Source organism: Coregonus clupeaformis, chromosome 26, assembly GCF_020615455.1.
Source record: "Coregonus clupeaformis isolate EN_2021a chromosome 26, ASM2061545v1, whole genome shotgun sequence".
NCBI lineage: Eukaryota > Metazoa > Chordata > Actinopteri > Salmoniformes > Salmonidae > Coregonus > Coregonus clupeaformis.
In genome coordinates, this window is record NC_059217.1 from 27725890 (window position 1) to 27745240 (window position 19351).

Consider the following 19351-nt stretch of genomic DNA (forward strand, 5'->3'; position numbering starts at 1 on the left):
TATGTCGCACTTCCGCATCTGCGGTGAAAGGTGGCAGAGCTAGAGCAGTGTTTGTCAGACCATGAGACTATCCAGAAAATCAAATCGGTCTTCTCACTAAAACGTCTGAAGCGTCCGAACGGTTTGGCCTACAAACTATTATTATGTACCCCTCTATGGAAAGATGAGTCTCTCACGAACACGGACATGTCGGTTGTTTTGCGGTTGTTTTGCTCTAGGATGCTCACAAGCCTCACAAGACATGTCTGAAGGTTCCCATATACCAGTTTAAAAAATGAATGGAAGTATATATGGACATAGTTTAGTGCCAAAAATACGGGGTTAAATACATGAAAAAAAGAAGAGTAGTTTCCTGATCTTTCTTATACCTCTCAGATATAGGACAGACACTTCAGAACAAACTTCCTTTAGATTTTTTGGGGGGACTATCTGTTGTTCCATGTACTGAATCTGTTATTCAATGTGTTTGTATGGGCTAATAGCGGTAAGGCCAAATGCAATGTTTCATCAAATAATTGTTTACAATTCAAAATCAAATAGCTAAATTATCCTTGGTATGACCTTCTTAAAACAATTCTTTATAGCTTAGTAGACCCCTGTCTTTTTGTTGTCACGGCCTTATTGTATATCACGGTGGAGTATGAACAAATGGGTTATAGAGCAAACAACGCAAATATCACAATATAGGTTGTAATATGGCTTTTTTACTGGCTCGGCTTGGCTTTCCCAGTGATTTTACCCAGGCACCACTCCGGGGCTACGGATCTTTGGTAGGCCTAATATTCTCATACCATTGTGTTAAATAACCTATGGTATGATCATGACACAATAAAATAGGCTATATACATTTAAGGCAAAAAAAAACATATTTCTCATTGTTGTATGGATATGTAATTGTCAATGATAAACCATAGTGTATATCAATTAGAGTAGTATCCCCAACCCACCTGTACCAAAGACAGTACAGGTTTAGAAACTCTGCGCCTGTACAGTATTTTGTAAAAACTACATTACCCATAAACATCCTGAAGTCATGGGGCAAATCATGGGATTCACGTTCACTTTCTCCAACCGATACCGCTAAAGTCAGTGGAGCAATCGGCCTGCGATGGCGGTGGAGGCGATTTCTCCTGACTGGGAATTCGATCGATTTGACGATGGGTCTACAAGTAAGTAGCTTTTAGTTAGCTTGTTAACTATCCGGATAGAAAAGTATGATTTGCTTTCTCGTCAAATTCGCATGGACTTGAAGCCAGGCTAATTAGCTTGAGTGGCTAGCCACTTACGTTAGCTAGTTGTCTGGACCAGCTTCGCTTTGCCTGAGCTGCAATGTTTTTGTTTTCTTACCAGAAGCTAACGTTAAAGCTCCTGTCAAATGTCAGAAGTAAGCCAGTTAGCTAGCTAGCTAGGTAATTGATTATATTTTGCAGTGGTTGGTTTATAGTTATAGCAAAACGTCTTCCTAATCCTAGTGTTGTTGTTGCACAATACTGGCCAGCAACAGGCCTGTCTCTTCCTTGGCTTTTTCCTCAACTGGCTGTCATATTGAATTCATTATCTAGGTAACCATTGCCTCACACAGCTAGATTTTCAGGAAAGTTACTGTGCACTTTTGACCCATAAATAAAAAAGCAATCTCGACCAATTCTGTTAGCCACGTAGCTAGCTAACATAGACACATTCTTGGCCAGGTCGCAGTTGTAAATGAGAACTTGTTCTCAACTGGCTTACCTGGTTAAATAAAGGTGAAATAAAATATAAAAATACATTCCTCTCACCTGCTCCTCATCAGCAAACAGTTCATTCAGATGATTGACAGTTGAGTTGACAGGAGGCTACAGTACAGGCATCACAGTAGTGCTGTAACTTAGAAGCTAGTGCATCCAAAGTGTATCCTCTATCTTCCAGATTTACATTGCTGTGCTGCTAATCTTATGATCATGTTTTGTCTGTTTGTTCCTCCAGAGATCCACACGGAGGTGCAGCAGAAGAACTATGGGAAGTTTCTGGAGGAGTACACCTCTCAGCTGAAAGGCATCGAGGACGCTCTCGATGACTCCATAGGAGACGTTTGGGACTTCACCCTGGACCCCATAGCCCTGAAGGTATCTCTCCCTCTCTCATCCTGACATTCACCCAGGTTAACTTTCCAAAGACAGTTTCCTGCTGGAACTGAATCTGGGCCAGTTTTCCACTGCTCCTGTTTTGGCTGCAGTCAGTGTCATGACATTCGGGATCATGTTGACTTAGAATGGAGCACGAAAATCACTTAAGTGACCTTCGGTGATGGTGACCACCATAATAGAATGAATGGAACAGACAGCTCTATCGAGAATCATAGAGCATGGATTTTGATTGGACTGTCCATTATACATTTTCCATTATTCTATGGGGATTCTATGGGGACATGAAACTAACCAATTTTTTGATCCTCTTCCTCTTTCAGCTTCTCCCATATGAACAGTCCTCGTTGTTGGAACTGATTAAAACAGACAACAAGGTAAATGAAGCCAAGATAAACTATCCTCAGACATTTGAGTTATGAAACTGTAATAATAGTTAATTAAACCAGAAATATATTTGTTTCATGTATGTAATTATGTCAGTGAAGTATTGTAAATCCCTAGCAGCACGTTGCTATGAATTTGCTGGCTGTGATCCAAGAGATCATAATGAAGTCTTGCAATTTTACCAAGAAGGGAACGGGACTAAGATTGCAACTCAAATGTACAAGTGTGCAGTTGATATTCTTTCTGTCTTTGCTCTCCACAGGTTCTGAACAAAGTCATTACAGTGTACGCAGCCCTCTGCAGTGAGGTTAAAAAGCTGAAGTATGAGGTAAGAATGATGTTTCTTCATTGATAAAAGGTATTGTTCAACTTTAACTGTACACTGTGTGTGTTCTTTGCACATGCAAATATTTCAGGAAGTCTGCTTGGCAGCGAGCCATTTCAACAGTTTTTGATGTATACAACATACAGTACAGCATGTGCCTTTGTCTCCCTCTGTAGGGGGAAAACAAGTTCTACAACGGCTTGCTGTACTATGGTGAAGGAGGTAATCATCTGTTATTTATGTAGCTGATTTGATTCTTAAGCTTATGTGCACTTATAAATCTCTATCTCTTTACCTCTGAATTATTGTTATTTTTTGTCTAACTAACTGTGTGTGTGTTCCAGTGTCCGACAGCAGTGTGGTTGAAGGAGAGTCACAGGTTCAGATGGGCCGGTTCATCTCTTTCTTTCAGGTCAGTATGATGGAGTAAAACTGAGGAATTACCTAGGGGGGATTTATTGTAGTTCTAGGAATGTCCCTCCCTTTATCTCTCCATTTCTCCTCCTCATCCTCTATTTCTCTGCTGTAGGAGCTGTCCTGTTTTGTGTCGCGGTGCTTTGAGGTGGTGGTCAACATTGTCCATCAGCTGGCGGCACTCTACAACAGCAACAAGTAAGACATGGACTCATCTCGGCACCCAGAACCAAATCTCATATGTGCGCCAACCACTAGACATGGACATATGCACACCCATGCAGACACACACACATTTACTGGAGCTTTATATTTACTCTTATTCATCTTTCAGGGGAGCCACAAAAATCATTGAGTCGTCCGGAGTTCATTTTCAGACAGTGTATGAGCACCTGGGGGAGCTGTTGGTGGTTCTACTCACTCTGGATGAGATCATGGAGAATCACGGCACCCTGAAAGACCACTGGAAGATGTACAAGAGGTACGCACACACAAACAGACAGATGCATGATGATACACAGAAAGGTAAAGGAAATATATGTATTTAGTATCTCTTCCTTCTTAGGTTACTGAAGTCAGTGCATCATAACCCTGGGAAGTTTGCCATCCCAGAGGAGAAGCTGAAGCCATTTGAGAAGCTGCTTCTGAAGCTCGAGGGACAGCTGCTGGACGGCATGATATTCCAGGTGTGTACGCCCCTCAGTCCTTTCATGTTGGTGACATCACTTCCTGGTGAAGGATACTTGGGTCTCATTCAATATGCATGACGGTTTCAGATTTGTTTTTCTGTACACCTTGCTGAAAGGGGGTACTACTGCTACTCCTGAACTCACCCATGACGTTTCTGTCTGTCTGTGTATGTTGGCCAGGCGTGTGTGGAGCAGAGGTTTGACGACCCAGGAGAGGGAGTGTCGGTCTCTAAAAACAGTGCCTTCGCTGAAGAGTTTGCCCTCAACATCCGCACTATATTCACCAACGTGGAGTCCAAGATCGGTCAGTCTCTTTGGTCAATCTACAATAGGCACTGTACTGTAAATGCAAATACTGCGACTAGTACAGTCTTCTTTGCACATTTCAGCATTGTTGTTTACTGGACAGAAAATGAAGGTCGAAATCTTGTGTATATTTAGTTAGTTTGTGTCTCTGTGGTGTGTTTTTAGGCGAGCCCTCAGAGATAGACCAGAGGGATAAGTATGCTGGGGTCTGTGGACTTTATGTTCTTCACTTTCACGTCTTCAGAACTGTCGACAAGAAGCTCTACAAAGCCCTGCTAGACATCTGCAAAAAGGTGTGTGTTTGACTTAAGGTTCTGTAGTTTTATTTGTGTGTGTGAACATACACTGAACAAAAATATAAACGCAACATTAAAAAAAATATGTAAACATGAAAAGTGTTGGTCACATGTTTCATGAGCTGAAATAAAATATCCCAGAAATTGTCCATATGCACAAAAAGCTTACTTCTCTAAAATGTTGTGCACAAATTTGCTTACATCCCTTTTAGTGAGCATTTCTCTTTTGCCAAGATAATCCATCCACCTGACCGGTGTGGCATATCAAGAAGCTGATTAAACAGCATGATCATTACACAGGTGCACCTTGTACTGGAGACCATAAAAAGCCACTCTAAAATGTGTAGTTTTGCCACAGATGTCTCAAGTTTTGAGGGAGTTTGTAATTGGCGTGCTGACTAAAGGAATGTCCACCAGAACTGTTGCCAGATAATTGAATGTTCATTGCTCTACCATAAGCTGCCTCCAACGTCATTTTAGAGAATTTGGCAGTACGTCCAATTGACCTCACAACTGCAGACCACGTGTAACCACGCCAGCCCAGGACCTCCACTTCCGGCTTCTTCACCTGCGGGATGGTCTGAGACAAGCCACACGGACAGCTGATGAAACTGTGGGTTTGCACATCTGAAGAATTTCTGCACAAACTGTCAGAAACCATCTCAGGGAAGCTCATCTGCGTGCTCGTCGTCCTCACCAGGGTCTTGACCTGACTGCAGTTTGGCGTTGTAACCTTCAGTGGGCAAATGCTCACCTTCGATGGCCACTGGCACGTTGGAGAAGTGTGCTCTTCACAGATGGCAGACAGCGCGTATGGCGTCGTGTGGGCGAGTGGTTTGCTGATGTCAACATTGTGAAAAGAGTGCCCCATGGTGTCGGTGGGATTATGGTATGGGCTGGCATAAGCTATGGACAACGAACACAATTGCATTTTATCTAGTTCAATTTGAATGCATAGATATACCGTGACGAGATCCTGAGGCCCATTGTCGTGCCATTCATCCGCCGCCATCACCTCGTGTTTCAGCATGATAATGCACGGTCCCATGTCGCAAGGATCTGTACATAATTTCTGGAAGTTGAAAATGTCCCAGATCTTCCATAGCCTGCATACTCACCAGACATGTTACCCATTGAGCATGTTTGGGATGCTCTGGATCGACGTGTATGACAGTGTGTTCCAGTTCCCGCCAATATCCAGCAACTTCGCACAGCTATTGAAGAGGAGTGGGACAACATTCCACAGGCCACAATCAACAGCCTGATCAACTCTATGCGAAGGAGATGTGTCACGCTGCATGTTGCAAATGATGGTCACACCAGATACTGACTGGTTTTCTGATCCATATCTGTATTCCCAGTCTTGTGAAATCCATAGATTAGGGCCTAATTTATTTATTTCAATTGACTGATTTCCTTATATGAACTGTATCAGTAAAATCTTTGAAATTGTTACAGTGTATTTATCTTGTGAGAGTGCGGTGGTTTAACCCTTCTAAATCCTCTCCCCTTTCTCTCCCTTCTATCTCTCCCCCTCTCTTCCTTCTCCCTTTTCTGTCTTTTCTCCCTCACTCCCTTCTCTTCTACCCTCTCTCCATCTCTCTCCCTTCTCCTCTCCCCCCAGGTGCCTGCAGTGACTCTGACATCTAACATCATCTGGTTCCCTGACACCTTCCTCATGGCCAAGGTCCCGGCTGCAGCCAAGCTTATGGACAAGAAGAGCGTTCAGAGCATTAGAGCACAGAGAGACGCATATCTGCAGCAGAGAGCACAGACTCTCACCAAGTAGGTCCATCAGTCAGTCCATCACATTTCCAAAATTAGTTTTGCTTTAACCCCTTGATTACAGTTGAGCATGAGGGTAGTCATAGTCTGTTTCCTGTGTCCTCGGAGTTAACACATACATACAGTGCCTTCGGAATATTATTCAGACCCCTTGTCTTTTTCCACATTCTGTTACGTCATAGCCTTATTCTAAAATCTACACACAAAAAAATCTACACACAATATCCCATAATGACAAAGCGAAAATAGGTTTTTAGAACTTTTTGCAAATGTATACAACATTTAAACAGAAATACCTTATTTACAGAAGTATTCAGACCCTTTGTGATGAGATTCGAAATTGAGCTCAGGTGCATCCTGTTTCCATGGATCATCCTTGAGATGTTTCTACAACTTGATTGGAGTCCACCTGTGGTAAATTCAATTGATTGGACATGATTAGCAAAGGCACACACCTGTCTATATAAAGGTCCCACAGTTGACAGTCAATGTCAGAGCAAAAACCAAGCCATGAGGTCGAAGGAATTGTCCGTAGAGCTCTGAGACAGCATTGTGTCGAGGCACAAATCTGAGGAAGGATACCAAAAAATAACTGCAGCATTGAAGGTCCCCAAGAACACAGTGGCCTCCATCATTCTTAAATGGAAGAAGTTTGGAACCACCAAGACTCTTCCTAGAGCTGGCCGACCGGCCAAACTGAGCAATCGGGGGAGAAGGACCTTGGTCAAGGAGGTGACCAAGAACCCAATGGTCACTGACATAGCTCTAGAGTTCCTCTATGGAGATGGGAGAACCTTCCAGAAGGACAACCATCTCTGCAGCACTCCACCAATCAGGCCTTTATGGTAGAGTGGCCAGATGGAAGCCACTCCTCAGTAAAAGGCACATGACAGCCCGCTTGGAGTTTGCCAAAAGGCACCTAAAGACTCTCAGACCATGAGAAACAAGATTCTCTGGTCTGATGAAACCAAGATTTAACTATTTGGCCTGAATGCCAAGCGTCACGTCTGGAGGAAACCTGGCACCATCCCTACGGTGAAGCATGGTGGTGGCAGCATCATGCTGTGGGGATGTTTTTCAGCGGCAGGGACTGGGAGACTAGTCAGGATCGAGGCAAAGATGAACGGAGCAAAGTACAGAGAGATCCTTGATGAAAACCTGCTTCAGAGCACTCAGGTCCACAGGACAACGACCCTAAGCACACCCCATCCAACCTGATAGAGCTTAAGAGGATCTGCAGAGAAGAATGGGAGAAACTCCCCAAATACAGGTGTGCCAAGCTTGTAGCGTCATACCCAAGAAGAATCAAGGCTGTAATCACTGCCAAAGGTGCTTTAAACAAGTACTGAGTAAAGGGTCTGAATACTTATGTAAATGTCATATTTCAATTTTTTATTTGTAATAAATTTGCAAAAATGTCATTTGTCATTATGGGGTATTGTGTGTAGATTGTTGAGGGGGAAGAAAACAATTTAATCCATTTTAGATAAGGCTGTAACGTAACAAAATGTGAAAAAGGTCCAGTGGTCTGAATACTTTCCGAAGGCACTGTATATGATCTATTATCTCTCCCTGTCAGGGATGTTCAGTCTTACTACGTGTTTGTGACGTCCTGGATGATGAAGATGGAGGCCATCTCGTCGAAGGAGCAGCGCAACGACAAGCTGTCAGAGGACCTCAGTAGCAGGTGTAACATCTTTGTGCAGGTGTGGACTGACGTTATTAACTAACCTTTCAGAAACTGCTCAAACGGTACCAGGGGGATGATTTTATGTCATATTATCTTCCATGTCTCCCCTGCAGGGTATCCTGTATGCCTACAGTATCGGCACCATCATCAAGACTACCATGAACCTGTACATGTCCATGCAGAGACCCATGACCAAGGCCTCCGTCAAAGCCCTCTGCAGACTGGTCGAGCTGCTCAAGGTGTGTGTGTGTGTGTGCTAATTTATTGTTGTGCGTTATGATAAATAACTGTAGATCAAACATTGTGAATGTATCAAACACAACAGTTGAATGAGGTGTGATGTGACTTCCTCCCTGGTCAGGCAGTGGAGCACACGTTCCACAGGCGGTCCATGGTGGTGGCCGACTCTGTTTCCCACATAACCCAGCACCTGCAGTCCCAGGCCCTCAGCTCCATCGGCACCGCTAAGGTAAACACTACTCTCATCTCAATTCAGGATATTTATTGTGTAGGGAAATTCAATTTACAGCCAGGAGATTACAGAAATGCAACATTTATACACCTTATATTCACATCTGACAAAGAAACACATTTCTATAATTTCTCCCATCAGTTTGAATATGTTTCTCTTCTGTAGAAAAGGGTGATCTCTGACAAGAAGTACAGCGAGCAGCGTCTGGATGTGCTGTCATCACTGGTGATGGCAGAGAATGCTCTCAATGGGCCCAGCACTAAAGAGCGCCGCCTAGTGGTTTCCCTGGCACTCAGTGTGGGAACACAGATGGTACGACCATTGATCAAGTTTCTTCTGCCTAGGGTTGCAAAAGTCCAGTAATTTTCTTCACATTTCCAGGTTTTCCAAAAATCCCAGTTGGAATTTTCCTGGAATCAGGAGGGATTAAGCAGGAAATCCAGGAATCCTCCAACTGGGAATTCATGAAAATCTCGGAATTTGGGGAAAATTAAATGTGAACTGACATGTATGCTATGTTGTGATGGTAACTTCCTCCAAATTATTCCAGAAAACCTTCAAAGACGAGGAGTTGCTCCCACTGCAGCTGGTGCTAAAGAAGTTGGACCTGATCAGTGAGCTCAAGGAGAGGTGAGGGGAACACACGGCCTGGGAAATCCCACTGAGCTAAAGCCTAGGCATTAGCTATAGGACCTAACACAAGTCTTCAGTTCTATTTTAGCAAACTAAAAACTCAGGAAAACACCTGAAACCTAAGTGAATTAATATGAATGTGATGTACCGGTATCTAATATACCACTGTTCACTGATCAGGGTGAAGGTCCAGTGTGACTGTAGTTTCCTGTACTGGCACAGAGCTGTATTTCCCATCTACCTGGATGATGTGTACGACCACGCTGTAGATGCTGCACGGATACACGTAAGCACTGAACGCACCTCTATTCTCTCAGCGTCAAGAGATATCCTTACTCTCACTTTCATAGCATACTAGCCATAAAGATTGTGAACTGCCAGCACTTCTCTACCAACATGTAGCTCGCTGTTCTGCTTCTCATTGGTTCCTGTTGTCTCTCTTGATGCATTGATTGGTCCGCTTGGCTGTCCCTTCTCCTGGTTGTTGGATATGATTCGCCGGACCTGGTGTCGCTCCTCCCCATGGCTGTTTATGATTGGCTGATGCAGTACATGTTCAGCGCCCTGAGGGACAGCGTGCCCACCATGCTTCACGCTAAACACATGGAGTCATGTGACCAGCTACTGGAGAGCTACGACACCGAGATCATGGAGGTGTTCAATGAGGTGAGGAGAGAGGGAGGAGAGAGGTGAGATGGGGTGGGTTAGGGTAGGTCTAAAAATCTGTATACAGTGAGGGGAAAAAGTATTTGATCCCCTGCTGATTTTGTACGTTTTCCCACTGACAAAGACATGATCAGTCTATAATTTTAATGGTAGGTTTATTTGAACAGTGAGAGACAGAATAACAACAAAAATATCCAGAAAAACGCATGTCAAAAATGTTATAAATTGATTTGCATTTTAATGAGGGAAATAAGTATTTGACCCCTCTGCAAAACATGACTTGGTGGCAAAACCCTTGTTGGCAATCACAGAGGTCAGATGTTTCTTTTAGTTGGCCACCAGGTTTGCACACATCTCAGGAGGATTTTGTTCCACTCCTCTTTGCAGATCTTCTCCAAGTCACTAAGATTTTGAGGCTGACGTTTGGCAACTCGAACCTTCAGCTCCCTCCACAGATTTTCTATGGGATTAAGGTCTGGAGACTGGCTAGGCCACTCCAGGACCTTAATGTGCTTCTTCTTGAGCCACTCCTTTGTTGCCTTGGCCGTGTGTTTTGGGTCATTGTCATGCTGGAATACCCATCCACAACCCATTATCAATGCCCTGGCTGAGGGAAGGAGGTTCTCACCCAAGATTTGACGGTACATGGCCCCATCCATCGTCCCTTTGATGCGGTGAAGTTGTCCTGTCCCCTTAGCAGAAAAACACCCCCAAAGCATAATGTTTCCACCTCCATGTTTGACGGTGGGGATGGTGTTCTTGAGGTCATAGGCAGCATTCCTCCTCCTCCAAACACGAGTTGAGTTGATGCCAAAGATCTCGATTTTGGTCTCATCTGACCACAACACTTTCACCCAGTTCTCCTCTGAATCATTCAGATGTTCATTGGCAAACTTCAGACGGGCCTTTATATGTGCTTTCTTGAGCAGGGGGACCTTGCGGGCGCTGCAGGATTTCAGTCCTTCACTGCGTAGTGTGTTACCAATTGTTTTCTTGGTGACTATGGTCCCAGCTGCCTTGAGATCATTGACAAGATCCTCCCGTGTAGTTCTGGGCTGATTCCTCACCGTTTTCATGATCATTGCAACTCCACGAGGTGAGATCTTGCATGGAGCCCCAGGCCGAGGGAGATTGACAGTCCTTTTGTGTTTCTTCCATTTGCGAATAATCGCACCAACTGTTGTCACCTTCTCACCAAGCTGCTTGGCGATGGTGTTGTAGCCCATTCCAGCCTTGTGTAGGTCTACAATCTTGTCCCTGACATCCTTGGAGAGATCTTTGGTCTTGGCCATGGTGGAGAGTTTGGAATCTGATTGATTGATTGCTTCTGTGGACAGGTGTCTTTTATACAGGTAACAAGCTAAGATTAGGAGCACTCCCTTTAAGAGTGTGCTCCTAATCTCAGCTCGTTACCTGTATAAAAGACACCTGGGAGCCAGAAATCTTTCTGATTGAGAGGGGGTCAAATACTTATTTCCCTCATTAAAATGCAAATCAATTTATAACATTTTTGACATGCATTTTTCTGGATTTTTTTGTTGTTATTCTGTCTCTCACTGTTCAAATAAACCTACCATTAAAATTATAGACTGATAATTTCTTTGTCAGTGGGCAAACGTACAAAATCAGCAGGGGATGAAATACTTTTTTCCCTCACTGTATATTCCCTGTATAAATCCCACCTTCCCCCATCTCTTTCCACACCCCTCCATCTCCCACCCTTCATCACTCCCCCTTCTCAGCACCTGTTGGACAAGCTGTGTAAAGAGATAGAGAAGGACCTGCGTCTGTCTGTCCACACACACCTGAAGCTGGACGACAGGAACCCCTTCAAGGTGGGCATGAAGGACCTGGCCCACTTCTTCTACCTCAAACCCATCCGCTTCTTCAACCGCTTCATACACATTAAAGGTAGCTGCGCACTGCACTGGATGGGCCCCTGGGATATAGCACTGTGGTGTGGTGTGTTTGTGTGTGTGTGTGGTTTTCATGTCCTTTACCATGATGTGTGTGGGGGATGGTGTGTGCGTGGTTTTGCATTTTCTTTACCATAATGTGTGTTCCGTCTGTTCTATGCATGTTTGTTTGTGTGTCTTTGTCTCAGAGTATGTCTCACAGTGTGTGTGTCGTCCCCACAGCTTATGTGACTCACTACCTGGATAAGACATTCTATAACCTGACCACGGTGGCTCTGCATGACTGGGCCACCTACAGCGAGATGAGGAACCTGGCTACACAGCGCTACGGACTCATGATGACAGAGGCACACCTACCCAGCCAGACCCTAGAACAGGTGTGTGTGGGTAGAGAGAGAGTGTGGGTAGAGAGAGAGTGTGGGTAGAGAGAGAGTGTGGGTAGAGAGAGAGTGTGGGTAGAGAGAGAGTGTGGGTAGAGAGAGAGTGTGGGTAGAGAGAGGGTGTGTGTAGAAAAAGAGAGTGTGGGTAGAGACAGAGAGTGTGGGTAGAGACAGAGAGTGTGGGTAGAGACAGAGAGTGTGGGTAGAGACAGAGAGTGTGGGTAGAGAGAGAGTGTGGGTAGAGAGAGAGTGTGGGTAGAGAGAGAGTGTGGGTAGAGAGAGAGTGTGGGTAGAGAGAGAGTGTGGGTAGAGAGAGAGTGTGGGTAGAGAGAGAGTGTGGGTAGAGAGAGAGTGTGGGTAGAGAGAGAGTGTGGGTAGAGAGAGAGTGTGGGTAGAGAGAGAGTGTGGGTAGAGAGAGAGTGTGGGTAGAGAGAGAGTGTGGGTAGAGAGAGGGTGTGTGTAGAAAAAGAGTGTGTGGGTAGAGAGAGTGTGTGGGTAGAGACAGAGTGTGTGTGTGGGTAGAGAGAGAGAGTGTGGGTAGAGAGAGAGAGTGTGGGTAGAGAGAGAGAGTGTGGGTAGAGAGAGAGAGTGTGGGTAGAGAGAGAGAGAGTGTGGGTAGAGAGAGAGAGAGTGTGGGTAGAGAGAGAGAGTGTGGGTAGAGAGAGAGTGTGTGGGTAGAGAGAGTGTGGGTAGAGAAGGTGTAGGTAGAGAGAGTGTGTGTGTGTGTGGGTAGAGAGAGAGTGAGTGTGGGGGTAGAGAGAGAGAGAGTGTGGGGTAGCGAAAGAGTGTGGGGGTAGAGAGTGTGTGTGGGTAGAGAGAGAGAGTGTGTGTGTCTGTGTGGGTAGAGTGTGTGTGTGTGTGGGTAGAGAGTGTGTGTGTGTGGGTAGAGAGTGTGTGTGTGTGGGTAGAGAGTGTGTGTGTGTGGGTAGAGAGTGTGTGTGTGTGGGTAGAGAGTGTGTGTGTGTGGGTAGAGAGTGTGTGTGTGTGGGTAGAGAGTGTGTGTGTGTGGGTAGAGAGTGTGTGTGTGGGTAGAGAGTGTGTGTGTGTGGGTAGAGAGTGTGTGTGTGTGGGTAGAGAGTGTGTGTGTGTGTGTGTGTGTGTGTGGGTAGCGAGTGTGTGTGTGGGTAGCGAGTGTGTGTGTGTGTGTGTGGGTAGCGAGTGTGTGTGTGTGGGTAGAGTGTGTGGGTAGAGTGTGTGTAGAGAGTGTGTGTGTGTGGGTAGAGAGTGTGTGTGTGTGGGTAGAGAGTGTGTGTGTGTGGGTAGAGAGTGTGTGTGTGTGGGTAGCGAGTGTGTGTGTGTGGGTGGGTAGAGTGTGTGGGTAGAGTGTGTGTGTGTGTGGGTAGAGAGTGTGTGTGTGTGTGTGTGGGTAGAGAGTGTGTGTGTGTGTGTGTGTGTGGGTAGAGAGTGTGTGTGTGTGTGTGTGTGTGTGTGTGGGTAGCGAGTGTGTGTGTGGGTAGCGAGTGTGTGTGGGTAGCGAGTGTGTGTGGGTAGCGAGTGTGTGTGTGTGTGGGTAGAGAGAGTGTGTGTGTGGGTAGAGAGTGTGTGTGTGTGGGGAGAGAGAGTGTGTGTGTGGGGAGAGAGAGTGTGTGTGTGGGGAGAGAGAGTGTGTGTGTGTGGGGAGAGAGAGTGTGTGTGTGGGGAGAGAGAGAGTGCTGAGTTTTCCGGCTCGGAGACTGCATTCATGGTAAAAGCTGCATAGGCTATGTCGGCTAAATCGGAAATGACCTTTAAATAGCTCATAGTCGACACAGGCCAGGATTCAATCAAATAGCGCTGTGTCCTTTTGCTCTGGCCAGGGACTGGACGTGTTGGAGATCATGAGGAACATCCATGTGTTTGTGTCCCGCTATCTCTACAACCTCAACAACCAGGTAAGAGGTCTCTCTTCCCTGTCTGTCCTGTCTGTTTCACCTGTCCTGTATGTCTAAACTGTCCTGTCCTGTCTGTCTCACCTGTCTGTCTGTCCCTCAGATCTTCATCGAGAAGACAAGCAACAACAAGCACCTGAACACCATCAACATCCGCCACATCGCCAACTCCATCCGCACCCACGGCACGGGCATCATGAACACCACAGTCAACTTCACCTACCAGTTCCTGAGGAAGAAGTTCTACATCTTCAGTCAGTTCATGTACGACGAGCACATAAAGTCCAGACTCATCAAAGACATACGCTTCTTCAGGGAGACCAAAGACCAGTCAGACCAGAAGGTAACGGGGCTCACTTCACCTTTTCAGCTGTGTGGAAAAACCTGTTGTGAAGTCATACATTCATGGCCAGTCTTTCCCTTTAGATTATAGGATTGAAGAACTAGTCACGAAAGGCTCCGGTTTTAAAAACAAACAGGAGTGTTGCTCCTGGACTGACATTTCCTCTGACTGTATCACTATATATGTATGTTTGATCTAGTACCCGTTTGAGAGGGCAGAGAAGTTTAACCGTGGCATCAGGAAGCTTGGCATCACCCCAGACGGGCAGAGTTACCTGGACCAGTTTAGACAACTCATTAGCCAGATCGGTAATGCCATGGGCTACGTGCGCATGATCCGCTCTGGAGGACTCCACTGTTGCAGCAGCGCCATCAGGTACCAGACACAGGGCATTAATAGTATGTTATAACACTTTAAGATATGGAATGTTCTACTCTGTTTGTGTTTGTCCAAGCTTGGAGATTTAGTACTGTAAGGGTTGTGGGTAATGTAGTTCTTGGAGATGTAGTACTGTAAAGGGGGTTGTGGGTAATGTAGTTTTATAGTAAATGGTGAGCCATAGACCCACTTGTGTATTGTGTGTTTCCCAGGTTTGTCCCTGACCTGGAGGATATAGTGAACTTTGAGGAGCTGGTGAAGGAGGAGGGGCTTTCAGAGGAGACCCAGAAAGCTGCCAGGTATGCTTGTGTGTGTGCACCTGATGTATTTCAATTCACACAGATTTAACCAAAACAATTGCTCTCTGTGGGGTAAATAAAGGTTTCTTATCTCTTCTGAATGTGTCTTCCTCTCAGCCTTCTGGACTCTGTGCTGGGGGATCTGACCAGTAACTCTGCCGAGGGGACAGAGTACTTCAAGATGCTGGTGGGAGTGTTCGCCCCCGAGTTCCGCAGCATCAAGAACATGCACCTGAGAAACTTCTACATGATCGTACCTCCTTTGGTGTGTCCTTTCACTCCTCTCTCTATTCATCTTTCACTCATGTCTGAGCACTTCGTCTCTGTTCGTTGGTCTGTCTGTCAGGCTTTCACCCAGCTCTGTGAGCAGTCTGTCCATCCCTCTCTCTTCATTTGTCAACTCCTCTCCTTTGGGATCTATTCTCTCCTTTACGTGTATCTGTTTATCTATCGGTCTCTCTCCCTGTCCATCTCGCTTTCTGTTCTAAAGCGGCGCATACCTTCTCTTATACAACCTCTCCTTTCCTCTCCTTCAGACAGTGAATTTTGTGGAGCACTCCATCGGCTGCAAGGAGAAACTCAACAAGAAGAACAAAGTAGGGGCAGCCTTCACAGACGATGGCTTTGCCATGGGTGAGTCATTGTGTTATGATATTTCACAGATCACTGTATGTAGTAGGATAGGATTAAACTTTCACATTGGTTGTTGATGATTTTCACTGATCTTTGTTATCTCACCCTCATCTCTCTCCCTTCCTTCCTTCCTCTTCTCCCCTCCTCTTTCTCCTTCCTCCCTCTCCAACCTCCCCTCTCCCTCCTACCCGTCCCCTCTCCCTCCTACCCGTCCCCTCTCCCTCCTACCCCTCCCTCCTCCCTCTCCCTCCTACCCCTCCCCCTCCCTCCCTCTCCCTCCTACCCCTCTCTCCAACCTCCCCTCTCCCTCCTACCCGTCCCCTCTCCCTCCTACCCCTCCCTCTCCCTCCCACCCCCCCTCTCCCTCCTACCCCTCCCTCTCCCTCCTACCTCTCCCTCCTACCCCTCCCTCTCCAACCTCCCCTCTCCCTCCCTCCTACCCCTCCCTGTCCCTCCCTCACCCCCCTCTCCCTCCTACTCCTCCCTCTCCATCCGTCCCTCCCCCTCCTACCCTCCCTCTCCCTCCACCCCCTCCCCTCCCCTCTCCCTCCTACCCCTCCCTCTCCTACCTCTTCCCTCTCCTGCCCCAGGTGTGGCCTACATCCTGAAGCTGCTGGACCAGTACTTGGAGTTTGACTCCCTCCACTGGTTCCAGGCGGTCAGGGAGAAGTACATGAAGGAGATGAGTGCTGTGGTGAAGGAACAGAACGTCCAGGCCACCAGCCAGGATGAGAAGCTCCTGCAGACCATGAACCTCACCCAGAAGAGGCTGGACATCTACCTGCAGGTACATGTCTGACCACTGACCTCATATCTAGGATTAGATTATTCAACCTCAAGTCTTAGCTTTGACCATCATGAGGGTTTGACAATATCTGATCCTGGGACAGTAACCTACCTACTGCTGCAAAAGGAGAGGAGGGGGAATATGAGCTTGGCAGCTTTGTATGTAAGACACTGAAATAATCAATTCAACCAATCAATCACTAATGCCCCCTCTCTGTTGTCTCCTTTAGGAGTTTGAACTGCTTCACTTCTCCTTGAGCAGCGCTCGGATCTTCTTCAGGGCTGACAAGACGGCCGCAGAGGAGACCCAGGAGAGGAAGGACAGAGGTCAGGGGTCATGAGGGCGGGCAGGTAGCCTAGCGGTTAGAGTGTTGGGCCAGTTACCGAAAGGTTGCTTGTTCGAATCCCAGAGCTGACTAGGTGGAAAAATCGTTCGATCTGCCCTTGAGCAAGGCATTTAACCCTAATTGCTCCAGGGTCGCTGGCCGTGATCCCTGGCCGTGACCCCACTCTCCGGGGGAGTGGGATATGCAAAAAACTAATTGCCATTTCACACCACACACATGTACATGTGTGAAACAGGACAAATATAAGCGCCCCCCCCCCCTATTTGACCTTTTGAGGAGGGGTCACTGGGGGAGGTCAATCTGGTTTCCATGGAAACCACTCTGTTTTTGTTTAATCTTCTATTTGACCTTTATTTAAACAGGGAGTCACCATTGAGACCAGGGTCTCTTTCGCAACGGAGCCCGGCACATACAATTCTTGTGACAAAATCAGATCAGTGCAAAAACAAATTAAAATACAGCAGAAAAAACGATCAAGAAAAAGAAAACAGCCACATTCCTCAGCAAATAGTTCTCCAATCTATATTTTGTGGAGGAGAGATGTAGAAATACATTTTCAATTCATGTAATGATGGTTGTGCAAGTTGTGTTTTGCATAGTGTCTTTATGGAGAGTACCAAAGCACTTTACAGGAAGATTAGCTGATGTTATGCCATCAGCTAATGGGGAAAGCTTTAAATCTTGTGGAATAATGTTATGTAAAAATGACCGTCTTTATTTCTGTCTTTCAGAAGTGGCTGCCAAAGCAGTGCCCACCTGTACAGATGGCTCTGAACTTCTAAAAGACTTCTAAGGGACACTCATGACTTCATAGGTCAGAGTTCAAATATCAGTGCTGGGACTAATCTGGAGCACAGGGGCACGCCACTGGATGGAGAGGAGGATAAGGTGGGGGAAAAACGGGCAGAAGACTACTGTCATGTCCTGTGATATAAGAGTGAAAGTAGAAGACTGGAGTGTGTTCCTAGAGACATGGAAGCCCCCCTTAGCAGGAAACGGGACAATGATGGAGAAAGATCCATTCTTTGCCCCTGAACTGCTGGGCATTTGTGTTCTAGATGGGTCCTGGGAGGCTCTGGTGAGAGAGGCAGAGAGGGTTCTAGTAATGATTTGCTTCATGTGATTCTGGTCTCATGTCTGCAAAGCATCTCATGATTATGTCCCCATGGAGGTGTCGCATCATTAATAAAATGGTATCTCTTTCTCAATCGCTCAAGCACACGCTCTTCTCTCTGTTGTCTGTCTCTTTCTCTGATTAGCTACTTTGTAGCTTTTAACTGGACTGCTTCTTATCATTTATTTTGGGGGATGAGTAGTGAATGTCAGGCAAAATGTTATTTATTTTCTGTGGCTACATTTGATTGGTTATAATAAATAAATAATGAGAGAGAGAGAGACAGCGAGATATGTCAGCAGACTGTTTACTCAGCCTGAATAGACTAGATGTCCAGTGGCACAACAGGCCAGAGATATGATCAAATCAGCAGCTCTGTAATTAATGACTCCGATATCGGGGAGATGATGTGTAATCAATTACGTTGATTGATGGATTTGTATCTGTGTGTACATGTTACTTTCCACTTTTGGTTCTCAGACATAATGCTGAAACTCACGTCTTAATCCTAACATTTATCTGCTACCTCTTCTGCAGTGCTGACATCATAGCCTGTGTCCGTGTAATGTTGAGCATCACAATGAATGAACACACAATAATCGGATGTTCTTGCAGAAGAGAAGAGTGATTTGTTGTGGTAGCTGGATTCTCTGTAGTGTCTCCATAGAATATTATGATGATGTGTGTGCATCACATTTGACTTCATGAATGTTTTCAAAGTGCAAAGACAGACATGACTTGAGTTGAAATGCCAAGGTAGACATTTTATGTTTATATGAAATTCTATTGGATTTCACTCCTTGCCATTGTGATTTTCTTTAAATTCAGGCCAGGGTGCCTTTTTGATTGTTCAATGATGACTCATATTGTGTATGTTTCTAGACATAAAATACTGGTTGAACATGCCAAGTCATGATGTCATAGGGCCCTGTGTTTTGGGCAATCATGTAACATGACCTGGATTTTAACCTTTATTTAAAGCTTTTTTGTCAAACTGGCCCCTTTTCTTTTTATGTCAATTGGTCCAGCACCATCCTCAGACCGTTGTTTTCATTTTTGGTGTCATTCTCATTTCTGTAAAAGGCTTCAAATAAAGGTTCAAATCTAGGTCATGTGACATGACAGCCAGTGGTGGAAAAGTACCCAATTGTCATACTTGAGTAAAAGTAAAAATACCTTAATAGAAAATGACTCAAGTAAAAGTGAAAGTCACCAAGTAAAATACTACTTGAGTAAAAGTATTTGGTTTTAAATATACTTAAGTATCAAAAGTAAAATTATGAATAATTTCAAATTCCTTATAGTAAGCAAGCCAGAGGCACACTCCAACACTCAGACATCGTTTACAAACGAAGCATGTGTGTTTAGTGAGTCCGCCAGATCAGAGGCAGTAAGATGACCAGGGATGTTTTATTGATAAGTGCGTGAATTGGACAATTTTACTGTCCTGCTAAGCATTCACAATGTAAAGTGTACTTTTGGGTGTCAGGGAAAATGTATG

General features: G+C 45.5%; 1 protein-coding gene across 1 annotated transcript; it reads left to right on the top strand.

Annotated features, from left to right (window-relative positions):
- Positions 1-1066: 1066 nt before the first annotated feature.
- washc4 (WASH complex subunit 4) lies at positions 1067-19051 on the top strand. Its single transcript, XM_041849579.1, has 30 exons — positions 1067-1169; positions 1966-2105; positions 2447-2500; positions 2773-2838; positions 3012-3057; positions 3180-3247; positions 3365-3447; positions 3584-3730; positions 3815-3935; positions 4119-4242; positions 4410-4537; positions 6165-6325; positions 7905-8031; positions 8129-8254; positions 8377-8484; positions 8653-8799; positions 9038-9117; positions 9301-9406; positions 9670-9786; positions 11529-11697; positions 11925-12079; positions 13879-13953; positions 14054-14293; positions 14493-14668; positions 14884-14970; positions 15088-15235; positions 15507-15603; positions 16194-16390; positions 16620-16716; positions 17468-19051. The coding sequence occupies exons 1-30, from the start codon at positions 1109-1111 to the stop codon at positions 17527-17529; spliced, it is 3513 nt and encodes a 1170-aa protein (XP_041705513.1). The 5' UTR covers positions 1067-1108; the 3' UTR covers positions 17530-19051.
- The last annotated feature ends 300 nt before the right edge of the window (positions 19052-19351 follow it).

What these genes read in the sequence shown, in the direction of transcription:
- washc4 (XM_041849579.1), top strand. Translation starts at nt 1,109, where the DNA reads ATGGCGGTGGAGGCGATTTCTCCTGACTGGGAATTCGATCGATTTGAC. An exon ending in TGGACCCCATAGCCCTGAAG is followed by an intron (nt 2,106 to 2,446) that starts GTATCTCTCCCT and finishes TTCCTCTTTCAG; the next exon opens with CTTCTCCCATATGAACAGTC. An exon ending in GCTGTACTATGGTGAAGGAG is followed by an intron (nt 3,058 to 3,179) that starts GTAATCATCTGT and finishes TGTGTGTTCCAG; the next exon opens with TGTCCGACAGCAGTGTGGTT.